The sequence below is a fragment of the Oratosquilla oratoria genome, chromosome 3 (genome assembly GCF_046742065.1).
Source record: "Oratosquilla oratoria isolate Oo_2021 chromosome 3, ASM4674206v1, whole genome shotgun sequence".
Classification (NCBI taxonomy): Eukaryota; Metazoa; Arthropoda; class Malacostraca; order Stomatopoda; family Squillidae; genus Oratosquilla; species Oratosquilla oratoria.
In genome coordinates, this window is record NC_134779.1 from 19,233,690 (window position 1) to 19,257,969 (window position 24,280).

The 24,280-nt window shown below is 39.3% G+C and overlaps 1 protein-coding gene across 1 annotated transcript in view; it reads right to left on the reverse strand.

Moving 5' to 3' along the window:
• The window catches only part of LOC143020917 (uncharacterized), a 442,767-nt gene that overhangs the window by 189,141 nt on the left and 229,346 nt on the right, over positions 1–24,280 (reverse strand). Inside the window, exon 9 of the mRNA XM_076177865.1 lies at positions 23,366–23,503. Coding sequence (XP_076033980.1) covers positions 23,366–23,503 — 138 coding nt within the window. The remainder of the gene's footprint in view (positions 1–23,365; positions 23,504–24,280) is intronic.

Genomic DNA, 24,280 nt, shown 5'->3' on the forward strand with positions numbered 1-24,280 from the left:
CATCAAGATGAAGACCGTACTATCACGCCATCCTGACCCTTCAAAACGAAACGACTTAGTCGTTTCGTTTTGAAGGGTCAGGATGGCGGGATGGTGGGATGGTACGGTCTTCATCTTATAAGACGCAAGCCGCTCAGGTGAGGGTTCGAATCCCAGCAGATGAGTTTATTTCCAAATGTCAATTGACACAAACACACACACACATATAATATATATATATATATATATATATATATATATATATATATATACATATGTATATATGTATGTACAGTATATACTTATACATCTCAACTTCATTGGCCTTACTTGTGTCTCACTTTGTCGACATCCAGTTTTTCTCTGTAATTTATTTCCTCCTTTTATTCTTCTCTTTATTCGTTTTTGTTTTCTCTTCGTCTTCCGTTGCTTTCCTCTCGGGTTGCAATCTTGTTTCTTCCCTTCCTACATTTCTTCTCTTCCATTACTTTTCTCTCCAGATTCTACTCCATTTCTACTTCGTGCGTTCTCCTCTTTCTTTCCAGACTTCCTGTGTCGATTCAGCACTGCTTTTTGTATACTTTATTCGTTTTCCTACTGCGTCTATTCCTTCCTGTGCCAATTCGTCTTCATGAGATGCACATCTGCTCCATTTGCACCTCGTTTGGGCACTATCGAGAATTCCCCAGTCGCTTGGTTGCAACTGCATACAAGAATATAAGAACATAAAAATGGAAGAGATTGCAAGACACCATAAGGCCTACACTAGGCAGTTCTATGCCCCTTAGTACCTTTCATCCCTATCTATAAAGTTATCTAATCTTCTCATAAAACAAACAATTGTTTCAGTGCTCACTACATAGTTACTATGCCTATTCCGTTTGTTAACCACTCTATCGGTAAACCATTTCTTGCCTCACCCTTACCCTACCAGTCACTCCATTCCATGTTTGCTGAGCAATAAGTTAAAAACGCTCAAGTTCATGATAAACTCGTATATCAAATATTACCTCAAAACCTTCTATCTTCAAAATATAGAAAAGGTTGAAAAAAGTCTTCCCGTTTTCCAAATCATGGTCTAACCATCTTAACTCTTCAGGTGATTGAAACACGAGCAAATACATTATCCTGGACCTGAAGACACAGACTACAGACTTACCTTCGTGTCCCAAAAGAATTCCCTTGAATCCCAACCACCACTTGACTCTACACCTCACTCCTCCCAAGAAATTGATTGTTTACAGATGAAGAATACAGGAACCCCATTCCTAACTACAGCAACATCCCTAGGCTCAGATAACAAGCACTGTAGTATGATAAAATACCTACATCCAACAGCAATATTCTTTATACTAATTCCTTTCAATAGAATAAGAGTGGAAGAAACATTTCTGATCACCTAGAGAGAAATTACCATTCTTTCTTTTCCTGGATCAAGGCGAGACGGAACTTTCCCGAGCAACTATTGTCTAATCGTCCTTACAATCTACTTATGCAAACTTTTATTAAAATTAATCTCATTCCAACTCTCTTGGCAAGCGGAGTGCCATTTCCAAAGTTCCACCTCTTCAAACAGGTTTCTGAATAGGTCTGAGCACCAGATATTCTTGTGAAAAAAAAAATGCATTGAATATGTCAAATATATCTAGAATATCTACACCCAAATTTTTCATCCACCATCCCAGTCTTCTACATTTTGATCTTTCTATCCTTCAAAGACATGAAAAACAGCCTTCTAATGTCTTACCTAGCCACCTCAAAGAACATTGATACTATGCCTAATTTTTGTTGATAAAACACAAATACCTCTACCGCCATCTTGTATATATATCATTTTGTGTTATCCTCGGCAATTTGCATTCATTATTCCGAACTATGTGTTCTTGTCATTATTTGCACTTCATGTACATTGATTCATTGCCAAATAAAGTCTATCTATCTATCTTTACTCTCTAAACTATAATTGCGCGACAAAACATAAACCCTTTTACATGATACTCTAATACTTCCATAGCTAAAGAATCCTATACTTCTACATAAATTCACTCCCAATTAGCCAAACTACACAAAGCATGAAATATCTCTGCGAAGAGGACATATTGTCCGTAAAGTCAGAAGTACTGTTGAATTGTCTGCGATACTAGTATTGAATTGTTACCATATTTCTCCTCTCCCTTTCCCTTTGGTCATACTAGATTCCTTGCTTCACTCTTTTCCATCATTTATCAACATCACATTATACCCCCGTAAGAGTTAATGACTGCAGGTTTTTATGCAGTCCATATTTTAGGGGCATTAGTGACATACCCACTAATCAAGTCACTCGGTATTCTTTTATGGTTGGAGATTATTCTCCTTTTAAAAACTTAGCTGTAAGTAATACTATCCCTCCGTTCTCAAGTCCTGCTTTCATTAATATATATAAAGCCCCTGTTGTTCTCGAGTTGTCAACTTTGTGATCAAGATCCTGCGGGTTGAGACGTACAAGCATTAAAATTCTATCATTCAATCCTCGTCTACTTCTTCCACCTTCAATATAATATGTCATTATCTAGTTTAATATATTATATATATATATAATATATATATATATATGTATATATATATATATATATATATTCATGCTCCTCTTCTCTGTCTGTCTGTCTGTGTCTGTCTGACTGTCTGTCTGTCTGTCTGTCTGACTCTCTCTCTCTCTCTCTCTCTCTCTTTCTTCTCATCATCATTAACATCTTTCAATAGCTTCAAAACCACGGCCACAATTCTTGGTTTCTTCCGAAAATCCGTTTCTCCTTTGTATACACTTTTACATCGTTCTTTTTCTTCTTTTTCTTTTCCCCCTTTCGTCCTTTCTCCTCTCTCTCTCTCTCCCCTCGTTTCCTACACAAACACGGACGAGTGTTTTTCTCTTATTTCTTTGAATTTTACTTATCTTCAGTTTCAACCTTTTCTTTCAAATCTTGCAGCCGTAATTATTTCTCCTCTTTCTTCTTCATCTCTTCCTTCTTTTTTCTTGGTTAATCACTCCTTTTGTGTTTTTGCTTATTGTCATATGACTTTTCCATATGTTCCCATTCAGCTGTCCCTGCAATTTCTCTCCTTTTTATACGTCTCTCCCAATATCTATTCATAAATTTCTTGTTCTCCTTTTGCACCAAGACCAACCCTTTACTCTTTTTCTCTTTTTCTCTTTTTATTTTGCCTTTCTTGTTCACATCCATTTGTTCTCCTTGGTTATATCTCTCCAATCATGAGCATTTTACCTGCTTTAATCTAGTTTTATGACAATTGTCAGATGATTTTGCTCAGTCAGGAGCCAGTGTGTAGCTTCAATGCATTGTTGCCCCTTGTCCTAGCCGGAGACTTGTCCGTATAGTGTGTACTCAGTGGATACCGTATTGAACTCGTGAGCAGGTGGTCGTGCGTTCGAATCCCGGGACTCGCTGCGGGCTTGCTAGGCTAGTTCTTATTAGCCCCAGTCAAGCGGGGAGGCGACCCAATGTCGACCTAAGATTTTTTTTATATAATTTCTAGTGTATGTTGCAATAAAACTGTGTAAATGAGTCGAGTAGGTGAGGATTGCCCTCTGGTTCAAATGTGAAGATTTGTTTGGTAAACACGGGGACGCCTCTGCAGTGAGAAGCTGTGGATGCAGTGTTGCCACTGTCATCTATACCAGTTCCCACAAATTAGCGAGATTTTTTACCACAAAATTCTCATAAGCAAAATATGGATTTCCACATTTTCCCCACAGAAAAGGAATTATTATATACACAAATACGTTCATTGCAACATATAATTTGCTCACAAAACACCCCATGTGAGCAAATTTCTCAGACCACAAAGTTATGGAAAGTTCCCACAAAATGGCATCCGTGTGTGGATGTTTGTAATCAGTTGCGAGTAGAACCCAACGCAAGTGCAAAGGCGGTTCGAGAACCCAATAACTCTTCAAGAACTTGGAAGAAAATATCCTACATCAAAAGACGTATAGCTGCAATCATGTCCATAAGTGGCACTTCCCAGAAGCTGAGTTCCCATAGTATGGGCGAGAAGCTATACATAGTGTCATCTCACACACACAGTCTCATTTCTTCTCAAATACTTTCCACGTCTACTTTCTTTTTCACTTCTATTTCTTCCTAGTTACTTCTTCAATCTTTGATCTGTACTCCTGATACACAAAGAATTCATGGATGCTGGGGCAAGTTGATCGAGCCTGTCGAAAGTTGTTTGGAGTGGGATGGGAGGGTGGCTGCATGGGAGATTGCACGGAGAGACCCTTCTAAAATCATCTAGATACTATTGATATCGTCAATGCCATATATAATGACAACTATGACCTCTCCTCTAGTTTCAATATGAACCAAAGATTGTCTCTGTACGATTTTTTGTATTAATCTAGAGTGGTCATTATTATTGAAAGCCCCTCAAATGTTGTCAATAGTAATATATCATGTGATTTTCCCTTAAAGGTGTTATCACATTGGGCCATTTTTCCCTCGACTGCTGGAGCAGCATCCTGGAAGGAATCTGATAATCTGGAGGAAAATAAATTTCCCCCCCGCATATCAAATGACATTCTATGTAAAATGTTGATGATACAGATTAGTTTACCATAGTAGTTTTATTAATCGGAGGTTGAAGGAAAGACAGCCCAGTGTGATAGCGCTCTAAGTTGTACCTGAATAGATTCACAGAATGGCCCAGAACTTCTTTATATCACTGAGATTCCTACTGCTCTTCCACGCCAGCTTTCCATAACTATTTTACTTTATCATGTTACAGATATATCGAATAAAGAAGCAATAGGAGTTTCATTTTTATATCTTTGTTGTAGTGACATTTTTTAACACATTTTACGTGTGTATCGAGCACAGAAGCAATAGGAGTCTCATTTTTGTATCTTTGTTGTAGTGACATTTTTAACACATTTTACGTGTGTATCGAAAACAGAAGCAATAGTGTTTCATATTTTTATATCTAACTTTGATGTAGTGACATTTTTAACAAATGTCAGCCCGGCGAATGCTAGATGTGTATATTCATCTTGTTCCAATTGTGCCCTCAATGCTGAATAAATCGTCTAGCTAGAGTAGAAGTTTTAGAAAACGTCAGTGAAGATTTACTGAAGCAAAGGTGTTGATAACGGTCATTCTTCGAGCTTTACTGAGTGGAGAATCTACAGCCCTGCAGCTGCTGGCAAGTCTCCTGGTCCTTCCGCAGGTCTCGCCAAAAGAAATTTTGGAATGCTGTCTGTGCTTTACTGATGTGGGACTGTTTCTATGTCACTGTCTGAAAGAGGCAGGGGGGGAGAGCTGTCACCAATTGTCAGCCCTCCACGTGTGAAAAGGTGGAGGAAATGCAACTAAAGTTGATGGACAAAGACCTTGGGCCCTTTCCAGAGACCAAGTGTCAGCATCTTGATGGAGGTGAGAGGGTTGACGGGTTCTGGAAATGGGCACCTCCATTGTTCATCTTCCAGGAGTTCCACGAATAGGTACCGGTCATTGGTCCTTGGAAGCCGTATATAAAGTAATGATAAATGCTGCCTCGAGTTTCACTTACTGAAAGATTTGCAGCGCCACATCAGCCTTCGGACTCTTCCAAAGAAGTCTCTGGAAAGAAGCCCTGGGTTGTTGTCACTGCTGTACCAGTAAGAACTTGTTTCTGTCACTTGCTAGGAGGAGGAGGAGGGGGAAGGAGGAGGAGGGGGTTCAGTCTCCTATTGTCAGTTCTCATTATGTAAAACCATGAGGCGTCCAGAAACAGAGGGTCATCCCCGCCACTCTTGCTGGTTTCAAGTTAAACACGGGTCGTGAAAGGCGTAAGCCTTATTTATATATATATATATATATATATATAAATATATATATATATATATATATATATATATATATATACATATATATATCCGTGCTTAAATCTAAACCAGTGAAAGTGGCGTGGATGCCCCTCTGTTTCTGGACGCATGTTACATGAAATAGAAAAACAGATAAACAAGTGATTCAAGTTAATGAAGATTTTGGACTCGGCCCGGAGACTAAGTGCCGGCCTTTCGGGGCTCCACCTCCAGATAGGAGTATCTTGATAGATTTTAAAAATGAGAGATGGGAGGTGATTCCCACCGACGTCCATTTAGTAGCATATCTGGCAAAAGCATTATCACACTGGGCATCCACGAGCTTCACCAGCGTCGACAGTTGAGAGATTCTTTGAGTAAAAACGACTTCGGTTACAATATTCTACTTTTCAAATCCCCAAGTTTCAAATTATTTTTCCGATATATATATATATATATATATATATATACATATATATATATATATATATATATATATATATAGCAAAGCTGAATGATTACCCAAGAGGTTTGAAATTAAATGTTAGACATACTGTTGAACTGTTCTCGGAGAAGTCTAGATTTCTGTAACCTAAGTCATATTCTTGTTATTCATATGGAGCTTGGAGGTACAATGTCTAAGAAAAAAATGACCAGTGTGATTACCCCTTTCTCGCGAACCTATTGGTGTTGCATAGAGATATATCCTAACAGACAAGATATTCTAAATCAAACTGAGATTGAGAATTTTCACGAACGATGCAAAATGGCGTTTCAGCTCATTGTATTTCCAAAGAAGAAATGAATCAAATCCCAAGAATCCAGTTGCTACAAAAGAACTCGACTAAATATTGTCCAGATTCCCATCAAAGTTTCCATAACGCCCTAAAAATCTTTTGTCTTTAACTTTGTTCCCTTTCCCACTTTCCCCCTTTATATCATTTTTCATTTCTTCCTTTTGCAACTCCTCCCCTCTTCGCAGATTCCCCTTTCTTTGTAATTTCCCTCTCTTTACCTCCATACATTCTTTCCCCTCCTCACACTAAATGCATTTCCCTTTCTGGATATGTTCCTCTTCCTCCTCCTCCTCCTCATCCTCTTTCTTTTTATTTTATCTCTCTTCCCTTTCTTCCTCCTTTCTCATTCTTCTCATACGCCTCACGCTTCCTCTCTCTCTCTCTCTCTCTCTCTCTCTCTCTCTCTCTCTCTCTCTCTCTCTCTCTCTCTCTCTCTCTCTCTCTCTCTCTCTCTCTCTCTCTCTCTCTCTCTCTCTCTCTCTGTCCTCCTCTCTCTCTGTCCTCCTCTCTCTCTGTCCTTCTCTCTCTCTCTCTCTCTCTCTCTCTCTCTCTCTCTCTCTCTCTCTCTCTCTCTCTCTCTCTCTCTCTCTCTCTCTCTCTCGCTCGCTCTCGCTCTCTCTCTGTCCTTCTCTCTCTCTCTCCTTCGCTCTCTCCCTCTCTCTCTCTCCCTCTCCTTCTCTCTCTCTCTCTCTCTCTCTCTCTCTCTCTTCTCTCTCTCTCCTTCTCTCTCTCTCTCTCTCTCTCTCTCTCTCTCTCTCTCTCTCTCTCTCTCTCTCTCTCTCCTTCTCTCTCTCTCTCCTTCTCTCTCTCTCCTTCTCTCTCTCTCTCCTTCTCTCTCTCTCTCCTTCTCTCTCTCTCTCCTTCTCTCTCTCTCTCTCTCCTTCTCTCTCTCTCTCTCTCCTTCTCTCTCTCTCTCTCTCCTTCTCTCTCTCTCTCTCTCCTTCTCTCTCTCTCTCTCTCCTTCTCTCTCTCTCTCTCTCCTTCTCTCTCTCTCTCTCTCCTTCTCTCTCTCTCTCTCTCCTTCTCTCTCTCTCTCTCTCTCCTTCTCTCTCTCTCTATCTCTATTTCTCTCTCTTCCTTTCTCTCTCTTTCTCATCTCTCTTTCTCATCTCTCTCTTCTTCTCTTTCTCATCTCTCTCTTCTTCTCTCTTTCTCTCTTTCTCATCTCTCTGTGTGTCTGTCTCTCTCATCTCTCTATCTCTCATCTCTCTCCCCCCTCTCTTTCTCTCCCCCCCTATCTCTCTCTTTCTCTCTCTCTCTCTCTCTCTCTCTCTCTCTCTCTCTCTCTCTCTCTCTCTCTCTCTCTCTCTCTCTCTCCTTCTCTCTCTCTACTTCTCTCTCTCCTTCTCTCCTTGTCTTTCCCTCCTCTCCTTGTCTCCCTCCCCTTCTTTCTCCCCTTCTATCTCTCTCCTTTTCTCTCATCTTCTCTCTTATCTTCTCTCTCCCTCTCTCTCTCATCTTCTATATCTCTCATCTTCTATATCTCTCATCTTCTATATCTCTCTCATCTTCTTGATATTGTTCTTGTTCTTATTCCTATTTTTGTTCTTGTTGCTCTTTTTGGTCTCAATCTCGGTCTCGGTCTCGTCTCGGTCCCGGTCTCGGTCTCGGTCCCGGTCTCGGTCTCGGTCCCGGTCCCGGTCTCGGTCTTGGTCTTGGTCTTGGTCTTGGTGTCGATCTCGGTCTCGGTCTCGATCTCGGTCTCGGTCTCGGTCTCGGTCTCGGTCCCGGTCTCGGTCCCGGTCTAGGTCCCGGTCTTGGTCTCAGTCTCGGTCCCGGTCCCGGTCTTGGTCTCGGTCTTGGTCTCGGTCTCGGTCTCGGTCTCGGTCTCGGTCTTGGTTGTATTGGTGGTGCTGGTGGTTAGCTTTGTCGTAGGAAAAGTTGGCAAATGCTCATGGCCTATCTCTCGAGGAATATGGGAATAAGACACACAGAAGACATCGGAGAAAAGAGAACATAAACGAGGAGAAGCATCATATGACCGCCTTATTAATGGCTAAGCTGGCTGCAATATAAACTTGTGGCTGTGCGTTCGTGTACGTGGGGCTAAGTGCTGCGTGGGCAGTCTTCTATGTATATCAAACTTGCAATTTTGCGAAACAATAGCTGTTTTCATAACAAAGATGAATCCTCCTCATTTCCCGTTTTCTGTGAACAGTGACGTCAGAAATAGGGGATTAATATGGCCTTATAAAGACTTCATACCCTTAACATATCAAATAGGTATTGGATTCTTTTCAGTTTATCCACATGCATTTACTTTATAGCTTTCTATGCTTATAGGAATCGGTCATGTATCTTTGTTAAGAAATAATTTGATAACGAGGGGAGGGAGAATCCAAGAATTTGAATAAATTCGTCTCATAGCTGTTCGGTATTGGAATCAGATTCATGGTAAATGGGGCTAGGGCCGTCTCAATATAACCTCTTGGCTATAATAGAACTCTTAGAAATTTTATTCTGCCTGAGAAATTTATATGACAAAGAGCACGTGCTGAGATAGCAGAGTAGGTTAAATGGGTTTAATTGTTTATGATGTGGGTGTGTGCTTTTGTTTGGCCACCTCATGATAACGGGGAAGAAGACCTTTGGTGTCATAATCATCAGTTGGGGACGTCATACACCAGGGGGCTCGTTGCGTCACTCACACGCCGACGCCAGTCACCACGGTCTCTACGAGCAAGCTCCTAGGCAGACACCCTCTTTTCCCACGCCAAACACCTCTCAACTTGCCTAAACCGTGAATTCCGTGGGCGGCGTCCCTTTCGTCTCCTCCAATGAGGGTTGCCTCTTGCGGAGACTACTTTATGAATAGGATCAACATCAGGGAAATGTGCCACATGATGCCCATATAACCGGAGTTGACGTTCACGAAAATGCTGCTGGTGACTGGCCTAAATCGAGTACCACAGTAGTCTGGTTTGATACGAAGTCATTCTAGTGGTATATATATATATATATATATATATATATATATATATATATATATATATATATGTGTGTGTGTGTGTGTGTGTGTGTGTGTGTGTGTGTGTGCGCGCGCGTGTGCGTTCGTGTACTGGTGTGTGTGTGTGGATATATATATATATATATATATATATATATATATATATATATATATATATATATATATATATATATATATATACATATATATTATAATAAAATAGTAGCCTCTGTCTGTCTGTCTGATTGTTTGTTTGTTTGTATGTACACGAACTCCTCCTAGGGTTTTAGAGATAGACCCCCATAACCATATATATTCTGATACCCTATCACTCCAGGTACTTGGATAACTATATTTCATTTCGAAAAAAAAAATATTTTGGTTAGGGTTAAGGGTTAAAGTTAGAAGGTTTATGTAATATCCCCTGAAGTCGCGTATTTTTTTCTTTTTTACTTAAGAATTGATATGATCAAACAAACCATTGTATGTATCCATAAATATTATTTACATTTGTGAAATTAATGTTGCCACAATCCATGATAGCTTTTGTAAGAAGAAAGCATGTTTATGGAAAATGATTGTATAATTTTACCAAATGTTGAAATATTGGTTATTTTCATTTAATTTTGGTGCGGGCGGAAATAGTTCATTCACAAACTCCTACGTTTTTGCAGATAAACCCCTATAACTATGTATATTCTGAAGATAAATACACTAGATACATTTCTTCACCTTTCAGCTGTAGACATTTATTGTCAATCCACACACACACACACACAATGTACATACACACGCATACAAAAGAATGTGTACACATGATATTTGTGTTTGTGTATGCATGTTTCCCAACTTCGGGAGGGAGGGGGGGCATAGGTGTGCAAAGATGGTGTGTGGAACAAGGAGGTCGGGAGGAAATAGAAAGAAGGGTAGTGAGTGGTGGGATGAGGAAGCAAAGAAGGGTGTAGAAGAGAAGAAGCAGGCATTCATAGATTGGCTACAAATTAGGACGAGGGAATGGTATGAGAGGTACAAAGTAAAGAGAAAGGATGTTAAGCATAAGATAAAGGAAGCAAAGAGGAGAGCAGATGTGAAGTGGGGAAAGAGTATGACAAAGAATTTTGAAAGTAGTAAAAAGATGTTTTGGAAGTTAAAAGAGGAAGAGGAGGCGAATCAAGTAGAGAAGAAAAGGTAAAAGGTGCAGATGGAGAGATGATAATGGAAGAGAAGGCAGTGAGAAGAAGGTGGGCAGAGTATTTTAGGGAGTTGCTAAATGTGAAGGAGGATAGGAGGGAAAGGTAGTTGCAGTGGGAAGCGCTAAGAAAATGAGAGTGATGAGTGAGGAAAATGGAGGAGAAATAAGGAAGGATGAAGTGAAGGCAGCTGTTAAGATGATGAGAGCAGGTAAGGGACCTGGGTTGGATGGATGCCATGCAGAATGTCTGAAGAAAGGAGGTACAGTTATGGTGGACTGGCTGGTGAGGTTACTTAATGTTTGTTTAAGAGAGGGTAGAGTGCCAGAAGACTGAAGGAGTGCCTGTATAGTTCCGCTTTACAAAGGAAAGGGGGACAAGTGTGAGTGTAGTAGTTTCAGAGGGATCAGTATGTTGAGTGTAGTTGGGAAGGCTTATGGGAGGGTCTTGATTGAGAGGATTAGGAGAGGAACAGAGGGAGTAATTGGTGAGGAACAGTGTGGTTTTAGGACAGGTAGGGGATGTGTAGATCAGATTTTTGTGGTAAGACAGATATGTGAGAAAGCTATAGGAAAAGGTAAGGATATTTTTTGGGCTTTTATGGATCTGGAAAAGGCTTACGACAGGGTAGACAGGAAGGCACTGTGGGAGGTACTGCAGATATATGGGATAGGAGGAAAGCTGTTAAGAGCAGTCAAGAGTTTTTATGAGAGTAGTAGAGCTTGCGTTAGGATTAGAAATGGAGAGAGTGAATGGTTTGAGGTAAAGGTGGGACTTCATCAGGGGTGTGTTATGTCGCCCTGGCTGTTCAATCTTTACATGGATGGGGTGGTGCGAGAGGTGAATGCAAGGATAGTGGGTCAGGGGTTGGAGATGATTAAAGAAAATGGAGAAAAGTGGGAGGTGAGCCAGTTGTTGTTTGCTGACGACACTGCGCTTGTAGCAGGATCAGAGTAGGGATTGAGGAAGTTAGTGACAGAGTTTCAGAAGGTGTGTGAAAGAAGGAAGCTGAAGATAAATGTGGACAAAAGTAAGGTGATGAGATGTACAAGGGGAGAGAGTGACAGCAGGCTGGAAGTGAGCATTAAGGGTGAGAAACTGGAGGAAGTGGATAGTTTTAGATACTTGGGTGCAAATGTGATAGGAAAGGGTGGAGTGGGGGTGGAAGTAGAATGTAGATTGAGAGAAGCGAGTAAATGCCTTGGTGGATTCAAAAGTGTAATGAGAAATAGACATCTGGGAATGGATGCTAAGAGGAGGTTATATGAAGGAGTGATTGTGCCAACAGCAATGTACGGGGCAGAAACATGGTACAGAGAGGAAGAGAGAAGGAGTTTGAATGTGTTCGAGATGAAATGTTTGTGAAGTATGATAGGGGTTACTAGGCTAGATAGAGTGAGAAATGAGGAGGTGAGGAGGAGAACAAGGGTGGAAAAGGAGCTGGGAGATAGGGTTGATAAAAGAATATTAGGATGGTTTGGACACATGGAAAGAATGAGTGAAGAAAGATTAGTAAAAGAAGTGTGGAAGGCAGAGGTGGAAGCCAGAGGTGGAAGGAGTGAATATGAGGGGGCGTCCTAGGATGAGATGGATGGATGGGGTGAAAGGGGCTTTACAAAAGAGAGGAATGTCTGTAGAGGAAGGACGAGAGAGGACAGAAGATAGGGGTGCATGGAGAATTATTGTGTATAGATGAGGCTGTGATGCAAGAGGGGGAGTGGATGGAGGATGGGGGTGAGGAAATATGTATGAGAAAAATTTGACGCAGCCCGAAGGGATTTCTCCACGTCTTCTCCTTCCCTGCATGAGGGGACGGAGAGGGGGGTCGCCAAATTTATCAAGCGGCCTTGCTGTGGATGTGCTGTGTCTTACGACACTGCTTCTAACCCAGGGCAGTGGACAGGATGCAGGGATGACCCGTCATCCAGGAGGTGCCAAGATAGGAGGGAGGTAGGGTGGAGGGGAGTGGAATATATGGGAAATGAAATGGGTGGGAGTGATTTCTATGCCCTTTTCTTTTTGGCTACCCCCCGTATAAGGGGGGGAAAAGCCTTTGGTATATGTATTTATGTATGTACAAACTCTTCCTAGCTTTTTCCAAATAAAACCCTATAACCATATATATTCTGAAGATAAATAAAGTAGATACATTTCTTCAATTTTTAGCTGTAGGCATTTATTGTCAATCCATGCACACACTCACACACGCACGCAAAAGCATGTGCACATGATACTTGGGTTTGTGTATGCATGTATTTTTAAACTAGTGTTTCCCAATCTTCGGGTAGGGGGGCGCACATCTGGGAGGGGGAGTGTTTAAAGCTATATTTCATTTAAAAAGATATTTTGGTTAGGGTTAAGGGTTAAAGTTAGGTATGGCTAGGTTAGGGATTATTCATGAGCTCGCAGCAACGCGCTGGTAATTGGCTAGTATATATATATATATATATATATATATATATATATATATATATATATATGTATATGTATTATATATATGTATTATATTATATACATATATACATATATATATATACACATATATACAAACATGTATACATCATATATACATCCATGTACATATGACTGCTGCCACGTGATGTCATACAATTGAACAAATATTCACGTTCTTTCCTACTACTAAATGCAAAACCTACTTAATTAACCTTCTCTTCGTGATTTGAGAGACAAATTTTTATAGTCTGGCTTTTGTCAAAATATTCTATTCAACTGATGGAAACCTCGTGACCCAAGATTTCAATAAGAGGAATTATATCTACCATATACAATTCTTCATATTGACGTAATACGAACGAAAGATAAATCCACTCATCTAAAGGCAGTCAAATACCAATACGTCAGCAATGCAGGTAATATCATTTCAATGTTTCATTTATGAACCCTTCTATTGAACCCACCAGAGAAATCTAGTTTCATTACGCTCCGCGTGAAGTAAAAACAAAGATCAGAGCTGCTTCGGGTGTCATCCAAACGTCGCAGTGGAAATCAAATACGATATGAAACCAAACTCACGGCGTCAGGTTTCAGAAAACATTTGATCAGATCCGAACGTTTTGGTGCAATATTATGGGAGAGAGGTCGTACCATTGCAGCGGTAATAATAATATTTGGACCGTAAAGGCAAAATACATACATACATACATACATACATACATACATACATACATGCATGCATACATATATACATACATACATACATATACCAAGGGCCTTTTCCCCTTTACAAGAGAGATAACCAAAGTCAAAGGCATAAATCCATTCCTATCCATTTCATCCCCACATACTCCACTCCCATTCACCACCCCTCCCTCCCTCTTTTCTTGGCTCCTCCTGGGTGACGGGCCATCCCTGCATCTCGCCCACTGCCCTGGGTCAGAAGTAAGGTAAACTACATGGAGTAACTACAACCAATCGTAGCTCACTTGATACACGTAATCATTGGCTTTTACTTTCATATGAATGGCAATGAAAGGAGATGAAGGATGAAATTATTCATTACCCAAATATAATGCCAGGTATGATCCGCGTCAGTCGTCAATGGCTGTGGTAGGCTGACAATACTCGCACCGAGCCAAACGTACTACTCAACCGTTGGCGTCTTCGATGAACCGAAATACGACGCCTCGTATGACTTGCATCCTTTCTCGTAGAGGACTTTGATACCTGTCTTCTCCAGTTGGACTGCCACTGTGTAGCAGAGAGTCACAGAGGAATCTAATTAACTCTCTGGAATGGAGGCTACAAGCTTAAAAGAAAAAGACCTGGAATTAGGATCTCCCCACGCGAACTTCCACCACTTCTTTGAACTCCACATTTTTCACATCCCTAACGTTTCATCTTCACAGACCATTCAGGATAATTTACGTAATAACGCTCTCTATAGCCTTTGTTCTAGGTAATATGTGGCGACTTTCTTCTGCTTAACGGAGTCATGTCAATGAAAGGGGTAAGGTACATTTTCCTCGGTGCGATTATTAACCTACCACAGTCAATGGCGGATGGGATGACGCCTACCACAGCCAATGGTGAGTGACGAGCATTCTATTTGAGTAAATGCGTTGTTAGGTTCGATTAAAATGACCGGCCTCGTACTATGGAACCCGAAGGAAAACAATCCAATTCATAAATAAAGAATTAATGATTTAGACAATCGTTTAACGATCATCATTGAGCCATGAAAGATCATCACTGAGTGAAAATTACACCGAACAAAACGTACTTTAAGACTTCGTTGATTAGATTCTTGTTTCACTGATCAACATTGAAGCTAGACTACTTTAATTCAGCTTCAAGAAGATGACAATATCAGAGCGGTTAAATCCATCTTTTTGCATTTGTCTGATTGATTAACTTCTGAGGTGACTGAATGATTGCTTGGCATGATTATTAGATGAACGAGTCAGTGATCAGTTTATTAACTAAATGATTCATTTCAGACATTGCCCGACACGTGCCGACTCTGGCGGGTTCGAACCTCATCCTTTTGGACACTTGACCTCACTTGAGACTGTATACTCTTGCTGGCACCACGCGCTGACTCTGGTGGACTCGAACTTCATCTTTTTGACAGCTTTATTTCGCTCACCTGACCTCATCACCACCAAACTAGAAGACTCCGAGAGCGCAAAGTTCTGTCAAGGCAATTCATTTCACGCCCCACCAGTCCAACAAAGATGCACCAAAATCTATTCATAGGTCTTTTGCGTAAAGATTATATAGCTACATTAGGAGTCCCTGCAGAGAGAAATTGATATTTACAATTTTTCAGATCCTAATCGTGATCCAAATATATGAGAAGAAAAAATCGCTGGAGTGTGTGTGTGTGTATTTACCTAGTTGTATTTTACGGGAAGGGGAGCTATGCTCGTGGGGTCCCGTCTTCATATCTCATTTTATCTAAACTATTTTTAAATTCATGTATTGTTTTTGCACACACCACTTTCTCATCTAACTTGTTCCAACTGTCTATTACTCTGTGAGGAAAGCTGTTCTTTTTCAAATCTCTTCTATAGCTGTCTTTTTTTATTTTCTTTCCATGTCCTCTTGTATTTCTGTCATCCCATTTTATCAGATTCTCTCTATCAGTAATTTCTATGCCTTTCATGATTCTGTAAATAGCTATCAAATCTCCTCTCTCTCTTCTCTGCTCTAGTGTCTGTAGTTCAAGTTTTTCTAGTCTCTCTTCATATGATAGTTTTGAGAGTGTTGGTGCCAGTTTTGTAATTGCCCTTTGTATTCTTTCAGGTTTTTTTTATACATTTTTTTGTACTTGGTGACCATATCGTTGCTGCATATTCCAATCTTGGTCTTATCAGGGTGATTAGGATTTTCTTCACCATTTCTTCATCCAGGTATGTAAATGCAACTTTGATTGTTCTTATTAAATTATAAGTTTCTCCAAAAATCTGATTTATATGTTTCTCAGGTGACATATTATTCATAACAATGACTCCCAGGTCCTTCTCATTTTCTACTTTTTTTATTCCTTCTTCTCCCAATTTATATGATCCTGTTATTCTGTTTTTGCTTTTTCCAAATTCCATTATACTACACTTTTTTGTATTGAACTCCATCTCCCACTTCTTACTCCATTCCTGTACTTTATTTAGATCTCTCTGTAGTGATTCACAATCTTCTTCAGTTTTCACTCTTTTCAGTAGTTTTGCATCATCTGCAAAGAAGCTCATATAGCTTTCAATTCCTTCATCCATATCATTAATATATATAGCAAACATTATTGGGGCCAGAACTGTTCCCTGTGGAACACCGCTTATTACTTCATCCCATTTTGAGTGCTGGTCTCTTATCACTACTCTCATTTTTCTTTCTTGCAAAAAGTCTTCCATCCAATTTAGTAGTTTGCCCTGTATTCCTCCTTCAGTTTCTAATTTCTTAAGCAACTTCTTATGTGGTACTTTGTCAAAAGCTTTCTTTAGGTCTAGAAATGCACAGTCCGCCCATCCATCTCTTTATTGTATTATATCTATTAGCCTTGAATAGAAACATATTAAATTGGTGACGCATGATCGTCCTTGTCTGAATCCAAATTGCCTTGGATTTAACACTTTGTTCTTTTCTAAATATTTTACCCATCTACTTTTGATAATTCTTTCACAAATTTTTGCTATTGTACTTGTTAGAGAGACTGGTCTATAGTTGGCAGGTTATTCTTTATTTCCTCCTTTTTATATAGGTACTATATTTGCTTTTTACCAATCTTCTGGAACTTTTCCTTTCAAGGAACTGTTTAGTATGCTATGTATTTTGTCTGCCAGTTCATTCCTGCATTCTTTCCGAATCCAGTTTTCTATTTTCTGACATCAAGATTACTCAAGTGTGTTGATATTTCATTCTTTGTTACTTCTATTTCTTCCATAGGGGGGGACTTTCTCTTTCCATTCTTTCTCTTCAGGTTGTATGTTCTCCCTTGTAAACACTGATTTAAAATGTTTGTTCATAATTTCCGCCATTTCCATTTCCTCAGTGTATTCAACTCCCTCTTGCCTTAATTTCTCCAAGTCTTGTTTGTTTTTCAGTTTATTGTTTACAAATCTGTAGAATAGTTTTGGTTGATCTTTACACTTTTCTATAATATCTTTTTCATATTTTCTCTTTTCCTCTCTGCACGTTTGTACATATTCATTTCTATAACAGGTATATATTTTCCATTTTTCAGGTCTGTCTTTTTTCCATCTGGTCCAGGCTTTGTCTCTTTTGTCTTTTAACTCCCTACAACTTTTGTTGTACCAGCATTTTACATATTCTTTTTCTTGTTTTTGTCTTGGGACATACTTTTCCACTCCTTTTTTGTAAATTTTTGTCAAAATATTCCATTTCTCTTCTACTGTTGTTTCTTCTTTGTATATTTCTTCCCAGTTTTCCTTTTGAAAGAATTCTCTTATTTTATCAAAGTTTGTTTTTTTCATACATCATTCTTCCTTTTCTATATTGTTCATTTCTTTTCATATATTTTTCTTCATTAAGTTCCAGTTCAATCAATATGTGGTCACTTTTACTTATTGGTGTTTTATATTCAATTTTGCCCACTATTCTAGGTTCAGATGTGATTATTAGGTCTAGTCTCGATGGTTCTTCTTCATTTCTATACCTAGTGTTCTCCTGTATCCATTGTGTCATTGTATGGTCAGTAACCATCTCAAGTAGAGCGTTTCCCCATGAGCCGTCTCCACCCTTTACTGTCATTTCTTCCCAGCAGATTTCTTTGCAATTAAAGTCGCCCATCATAACTATTCTTCCTCCCTCTTCCATTATCTTGTTTAATGCTATCTTTGTGTCCTCTAACATACTTTTATGTTCACTCTCTTCCCATGAGGCTGTTTTCGGGGGCACATAATTTATCACAAACTTTCTGTCCCCCCCACCCTCTTTAAATCCCTGGAAAATATTCTCATCATCTTTTACTGTATTGCTCTTATCTATACTTCTAATCTTTACATTTTTGTTAGACATTTCATCATCGCTAAATTGGTCCGGCCCTCGTTTGTTTAGATTTCGTCTGCCTGCCTGGGCCAAGTCCTCACCTTCCTCATTTCCTTCCATTTCCCTCAGTAATCCCTCCCCTTCTCCTTTTTCCTTACTTTTCCTACACCACGAGCAATTTCCCCCCCACGCTGCAAATACAATAGGTACTTCCTTTGCTTTGGGATCCACGAAATTTCACTTTTTCTTCAGAACGTCGTCTATGCCGTCCGTTCGTTGAAGTGTGTGTGTGTGTGTGTGTGTGTGTGTGTGTGTGTGTGTGTGTGTGTGTGTGTGTGTGTCTGTCTGTCTGTCTGTCCTTCTGTTTGTCTGTCTGTCTCTCTCTATCACAAACACAAACACACACACACACACACACACACACACACAAACGCATATATACATACATACATACATACATACATACATACATACGGAAGACTATGCTCGTAGAGCATACCTCTTCTCCCGCAAAATACAACTAGGTAAATACACACACACACACAAACACACACACACACACACACACACACACACACACACACACACACACACACACACACACACACTTTCAACGAACGGACGGCTTGAAGAACGTTCTGAAGAAAAGTGAAGATTGTGGATCCCAACGCAAAGAGAAGTGCCTTTTTGTATTTGCAGGGTGGGGGGAAATTGCTCGTGGGGTAGTGGGAAAGTAAGGAAAGAGGAGAGGGGGAGGGATTGCTGGGGAAATGGAAGGTAATGAGGAGGTGGAGGAAATGGCCCTGACGGGCCGCCGTAAGGTAGACAAACGACCCCAAGACGAGTTGGATGATGACGACATGTCTAATAGGAATGTGAAGATTAGAGGTATAGATAGGAGCAATATAGCAGAAAGTGATGAGAATATTTTCAAGGGATTTAAAGAGGGTGGGGGGGACACAAACCCCCCCCCCCCCCCCGACTGACAAGACTAGAAGAGAAGGTCGATAAGGTGATCGAGGACTTGGAGAGTAGGTTAGGTCATATGAACACCATTTTACAAAGGGTTGAAAGATTGGAAGAACTGGAAAAGGCGAATAAAAACTTAACTGATGAAATAGAAGACCTAAAAAGACAGTTAAGAGAGGTAAAGGTGGAGAATGAGGAATTGAAGAAGAATAGTAAAGAAAACAGAGAAACAATAGCTAAAGAAAGTAAAAATTGGAAGAAAACCCAAGAAGGAAATAAGGTTTCATTCACTGACATAGTCAAACAGCAATTGAAAGAACATACTGAAGACTCAGTTATTAAAGTGATGAGACAAAAGGAGAATATAGTAAGGGATTTAGCAGACAAGAAGAAATGTATAATTATATTAGGAATGGAAGAGAAACACAACACAGATAGAACCACAAGAATCAAAGAGGAAAATGAAAAAGTAAGCCAATTACTAGAATCAGTTCAGGAAGATGAACCAGGAATTATGAAACAAATCGAAGAGAAATTTAGACTCGGAAAGTATAGCACAGACAAGACCAGACCAATTAAGATTAAATTCAAGTCACAAACAACGGCAGAGAATATCTTATCCAAAACAGGGAAACTAGCAACAAGTGAACAATACAAAAAGATATGGATAAAAAGAGAAATGAATAAAGAGGAAAGAGAGGAAGAAAAGCAGAAAAGACTGGAAGCTAAGACAAAAAACGAGAACAGAACGGAGTCAGAGAAAGAGAGATTCTATTGGAGAGTAGTGAACATGAAACTAAGGAAGTTCGACATACAAAAGAAAAACATAAGGGAAACAGAGAACACAATGGAAGTGGCAGAAAACTAAGAGTGTCTTACACAAATATAGATGGATTAATAACAGGATTGAATGAGCTGAATGATTATTTGAAAGAAAAAGAACCGGACATAATGGGAATTGTAGAAACAAAATTAAAAGGCCCACTACCACCCAACAGTGTAGGACATGATGCATACAATTATTGGATTAGAAACAGAGAGAAAAAGCAAGGGGGTGGAGTTATGTTCCTGACTAAGAAGGATATAAACGTGAAAGGTGTCATATATGGAAAGAATACAGTAGAGATGATTATTATAGAAGTGGAAGACAGAGATAAGAAGAGCAGAAAATTTGTGATCAATTATGTGCCTCCGAAAACAGCCTCATGGGAGGAGAGTGAATATAAAAGTATGTTAGAGGACACAAAGATAGCATTAACTAAAATAATGGAAGACGGAGGAAGAATAGTTATGATGGGCGACTTTAATTGCAAAGAAATCTGCTGGGAAGAAATGACAGTAAAGAGTGGTGATGACTCATGGGGAAATGCTCTACTTGAGATGATTACTGACCATTCAATGACACAATGGATACAAGAGAACACTAGGTATAGAAATGAAGAAGAACCATCGAGGCTAGACTTAATAATTACATCTGAACCTAGAATAGTGGACAAGATTGAATATAAAACACCAATAGGTAAAAGTGACCACATATTGATTGAACTGGAACTTAATGAAGAAAAATATATGAAAAGAAATGAACAATATAGAAAAGGAAGAATGATGTATGAAAAAACAAACTTTGATAAAATAAGAGAATTCTTCCAACAAGAAAACTGGGAAGAAATATACAAAGAAGAAACATCAGTGGAAGAGAAATGGAATATTTTGACAAAAATTTACAAAAAAGGAGTGGAAAAGTATGTCCCAAGACAAAAACAAGAAAAAGAATATGTAAAATGCTGGTACAACAAAAGTTGTAGGGAGTTAAAAGACAAAAGAGACAAAGCCTGGAACAGATGGAAAAAAGACAGAAGACCTGAAAAATGGAAAATATATACTGGTTATAGAAATGAATATGTACAAAAGTGCAGAGAGGAAAAAAGAAAATATGAAAAAGATATTATAGAAAAGTGTAAAGATCAACCAAAACTATTCTACAGATTTGTAAACAATAAACTGAAAAACAAACAAGACTTGGAGAAATTAAGACAAGGAGGAGTTGAATACACTGAGGAAATGGAAATGGCAGAAATTATGAACAAACATTTTAAATCAGTGTTTACAAGGGAAAATATACAACCTGAAGAGATTGAGTGGAAAGAAAAAGTCCCCCCTATGGAAGAAATAGAAGTAACAAAGAATGAAATATTGACACACTTGGGTAATTTTGATGTCAGAAAATCGCATGGACCAGATGAAATAGCAAACTGGATTTTGAGAGAATGCAGGAATGAACTAACAGACAAAATACATAGCATAATAAGCAGTTCCTTAAAAGAAGGAAAAGTTCCAGAAGATTGGAAAAAAGCAAATATAGTACCTATATAAAAAGGAGGAAATAAAGAAGAACCTACCAACTATAGACCAGTCTCTCTAACAAGTACAATAGCAAAAATTTGTGAAAGAATTATCAAAAGTAGATGGGTAAAATACTTGGAAAAAAACAACGTACTAAATCCAAGGCAATTTGGATTCAGACAAGGACGATCATGCGTCACCAATTTAATATGTCTCTATTCAAGGCTAATAGATATAATACAAGAAAGAGATGGATGGGCTGATTGTGCATTTCTAGACCTAAAAAAAGCTTTTGACAAAGTACCACATAAGAAGTTGCTTAAGAAATTAGAATATGAAGGAGGAATACAAGGTAAATTGCTAAATTGGATGGAAGACTTTTTGCAAGAAAGAAAAATGAGAGTAGTGATAAGAGATCAGCACTCAAAATGGAATGAAGTAATAAGCGGTGTCCCGCAGGGAACAGTTCTGGCCCCAATAATGTTTGCTATATATATTAATGATATGGATGAAGGAATTGAAAGCTATATGAGCTTCTTTGCAGATGATGCAAAACTACTGAAAAGAGTGAAAACTGAAGAAGATTGTGAATCACTACAGAGAGATCTAAATAAAGTACAGGAATGGAGTAGGAAGTGGGAGATGGAATTCAATACAAAAAAGTGTAGTATAATGGAATTTGGAAAAAGCAAAAACAGAATAACAGGATCATATAATTTGGGAGAAGAAGGAATAAAAAAAGTAGAAAATGAGAAGGACCTGGGAGTCATTGTTATGAATAATATGTCACCTGAGAAACATATAAATAAGATTTTTGGAGAAACTTATAATTTAATAAGAACAATCAAAGTTGCATTTACATACCTGGATGAAGAAATGGTGAGGAAAATCCTAATCACCCTGATAAGACCAAGATTGGAATATGCAGCAACGATATGGTCACCAAGTACAAAAAAATGTATAAAAAAACTTGAAAGAATACAAAGAGCAATCACAAAACTGGCACCAACACTCTCAAAACTATCATATGAAGAGAGACTACAAAAACTTAAACTACAGACACTAGAGCAAAGAAGAGAGAGGAGATTTGATAGCTATTTACAGAATCATGAAAGGCATAGAAATTACTGATAGAGAGAATCTGATAAAATGGGATGACAGAAATACAAGAGGACACGGAAAGAAAATAAAAAAAGACAGCTATAGAAGAGATTTGAAAAAGAACAGCTTTCCTCACAGAGTAATAGACAGTTGGAACAAGTTAGATGAGAAAGTGGTGTGTGCAAAATCAATACATGAATTTAAAAATAGTTTAGATAAAATGAGATATGAAGACGGGACCTCACGAGCATAGCTCCCCTTCCCGTAAAATACAACTAGGTAAATACACACACACACACACTCACACACACACACGACTCGATGGCGCAGTTGGTAGAGTTCCCGGCAGCCCAGGACTGAAGTAATTTCAGTATCGCTGCGCTGTGAGTCGTTACTCCAACTATCGTGGGCGTGTGTGTGTGTGTGTGTGTGTGTGTGTGTGTGTGTGTGTGTGTGTGTGTGTGTGTGTGTGTGTGTGTGTGTGTGTGTGTGTGTGTGTGCGCGTAAGGTCACAGCATTACCCATAGATCGGTTAAAATGAGCTCTGAGCTCTCTTCCGGGAGGGACATAGCTGTCGATCACGAGTCAAATACGTAATCCAAGACCATGGTGAATCACACACAAACACACACACAAAAAAATATCCTCTTATCGTAAGTAATAGCATTGGTCGAAGAGATATAGCCTTTCGAATGTAAAGTCAACGGGTCGAGGGTGACTGATAAAGGTCACTCACCTTGTATCAAGGAGAAGCTGTAGCGACGAGGTGCTCAGATCGTAGACTCTGACCGTGCCATCGAGAAGAGTGACGGCGCAGAGGTTGGGACGAGAAGGGCACGTGCACACGCTCGTAGCTGGCCACGGAAGTTTGAGGCTGCAGGAAAGGAAATCTTAAAGTGAAATCATAAGATGAATAGAGGGTGACAGAGGAATACAAATGACAGCAAGAATGCATACACAGATATGGTGGTGTTGAAAAGCATACGCCAGGAAGCGCTGAGTAGCTGCACCTGAAGTCGTTCCCTTTGCCCCATGTAGGACTGTTGGGGCAAGTGACGGACACTGCTAGGAATCGGAGAAAATTCCAAGTGAAGAAGCACAGAACACGCGAGCACGCACACGTACACACACACACACACACATACATACATACACACACACGCACACACACACAAAAAAACATTCATACACACAATGTATATATATATATATATATATATATATATATAGAGAGAGAGAGAGAGAGAGAGAGAGAGAGAGAGAGAGAGAGTCATTACTTTCAATGATGAACAATGATTAGACTTTTTCAATGTACGAAGAAAAATGAAACAAAACGAAATGAAAAAGTATAACATTAAGACAGAAGCCAAACTAGAAATTTAAAGAAAGCAATTGTATAACTAGGTCGCGCTATGTGAACGGCATCCTAGTAATCATACCCAAGAGAAACAGCCTCTGAGAACTTCAGAAATCAATCAACGGCGTGGAAACGTCAATTCACTTTATTCTGGAAGAAGAAATTGGCGATTTTTTCGTTCCTGGATGCCCTCTTCATCTAACATAGCAACTAATTGAAAATCAAAGTGTATAGCAAACCTACCAATAAAGAAATTTATTGTATTCCTACTCCGCCCATGATTTAAAAATCAAG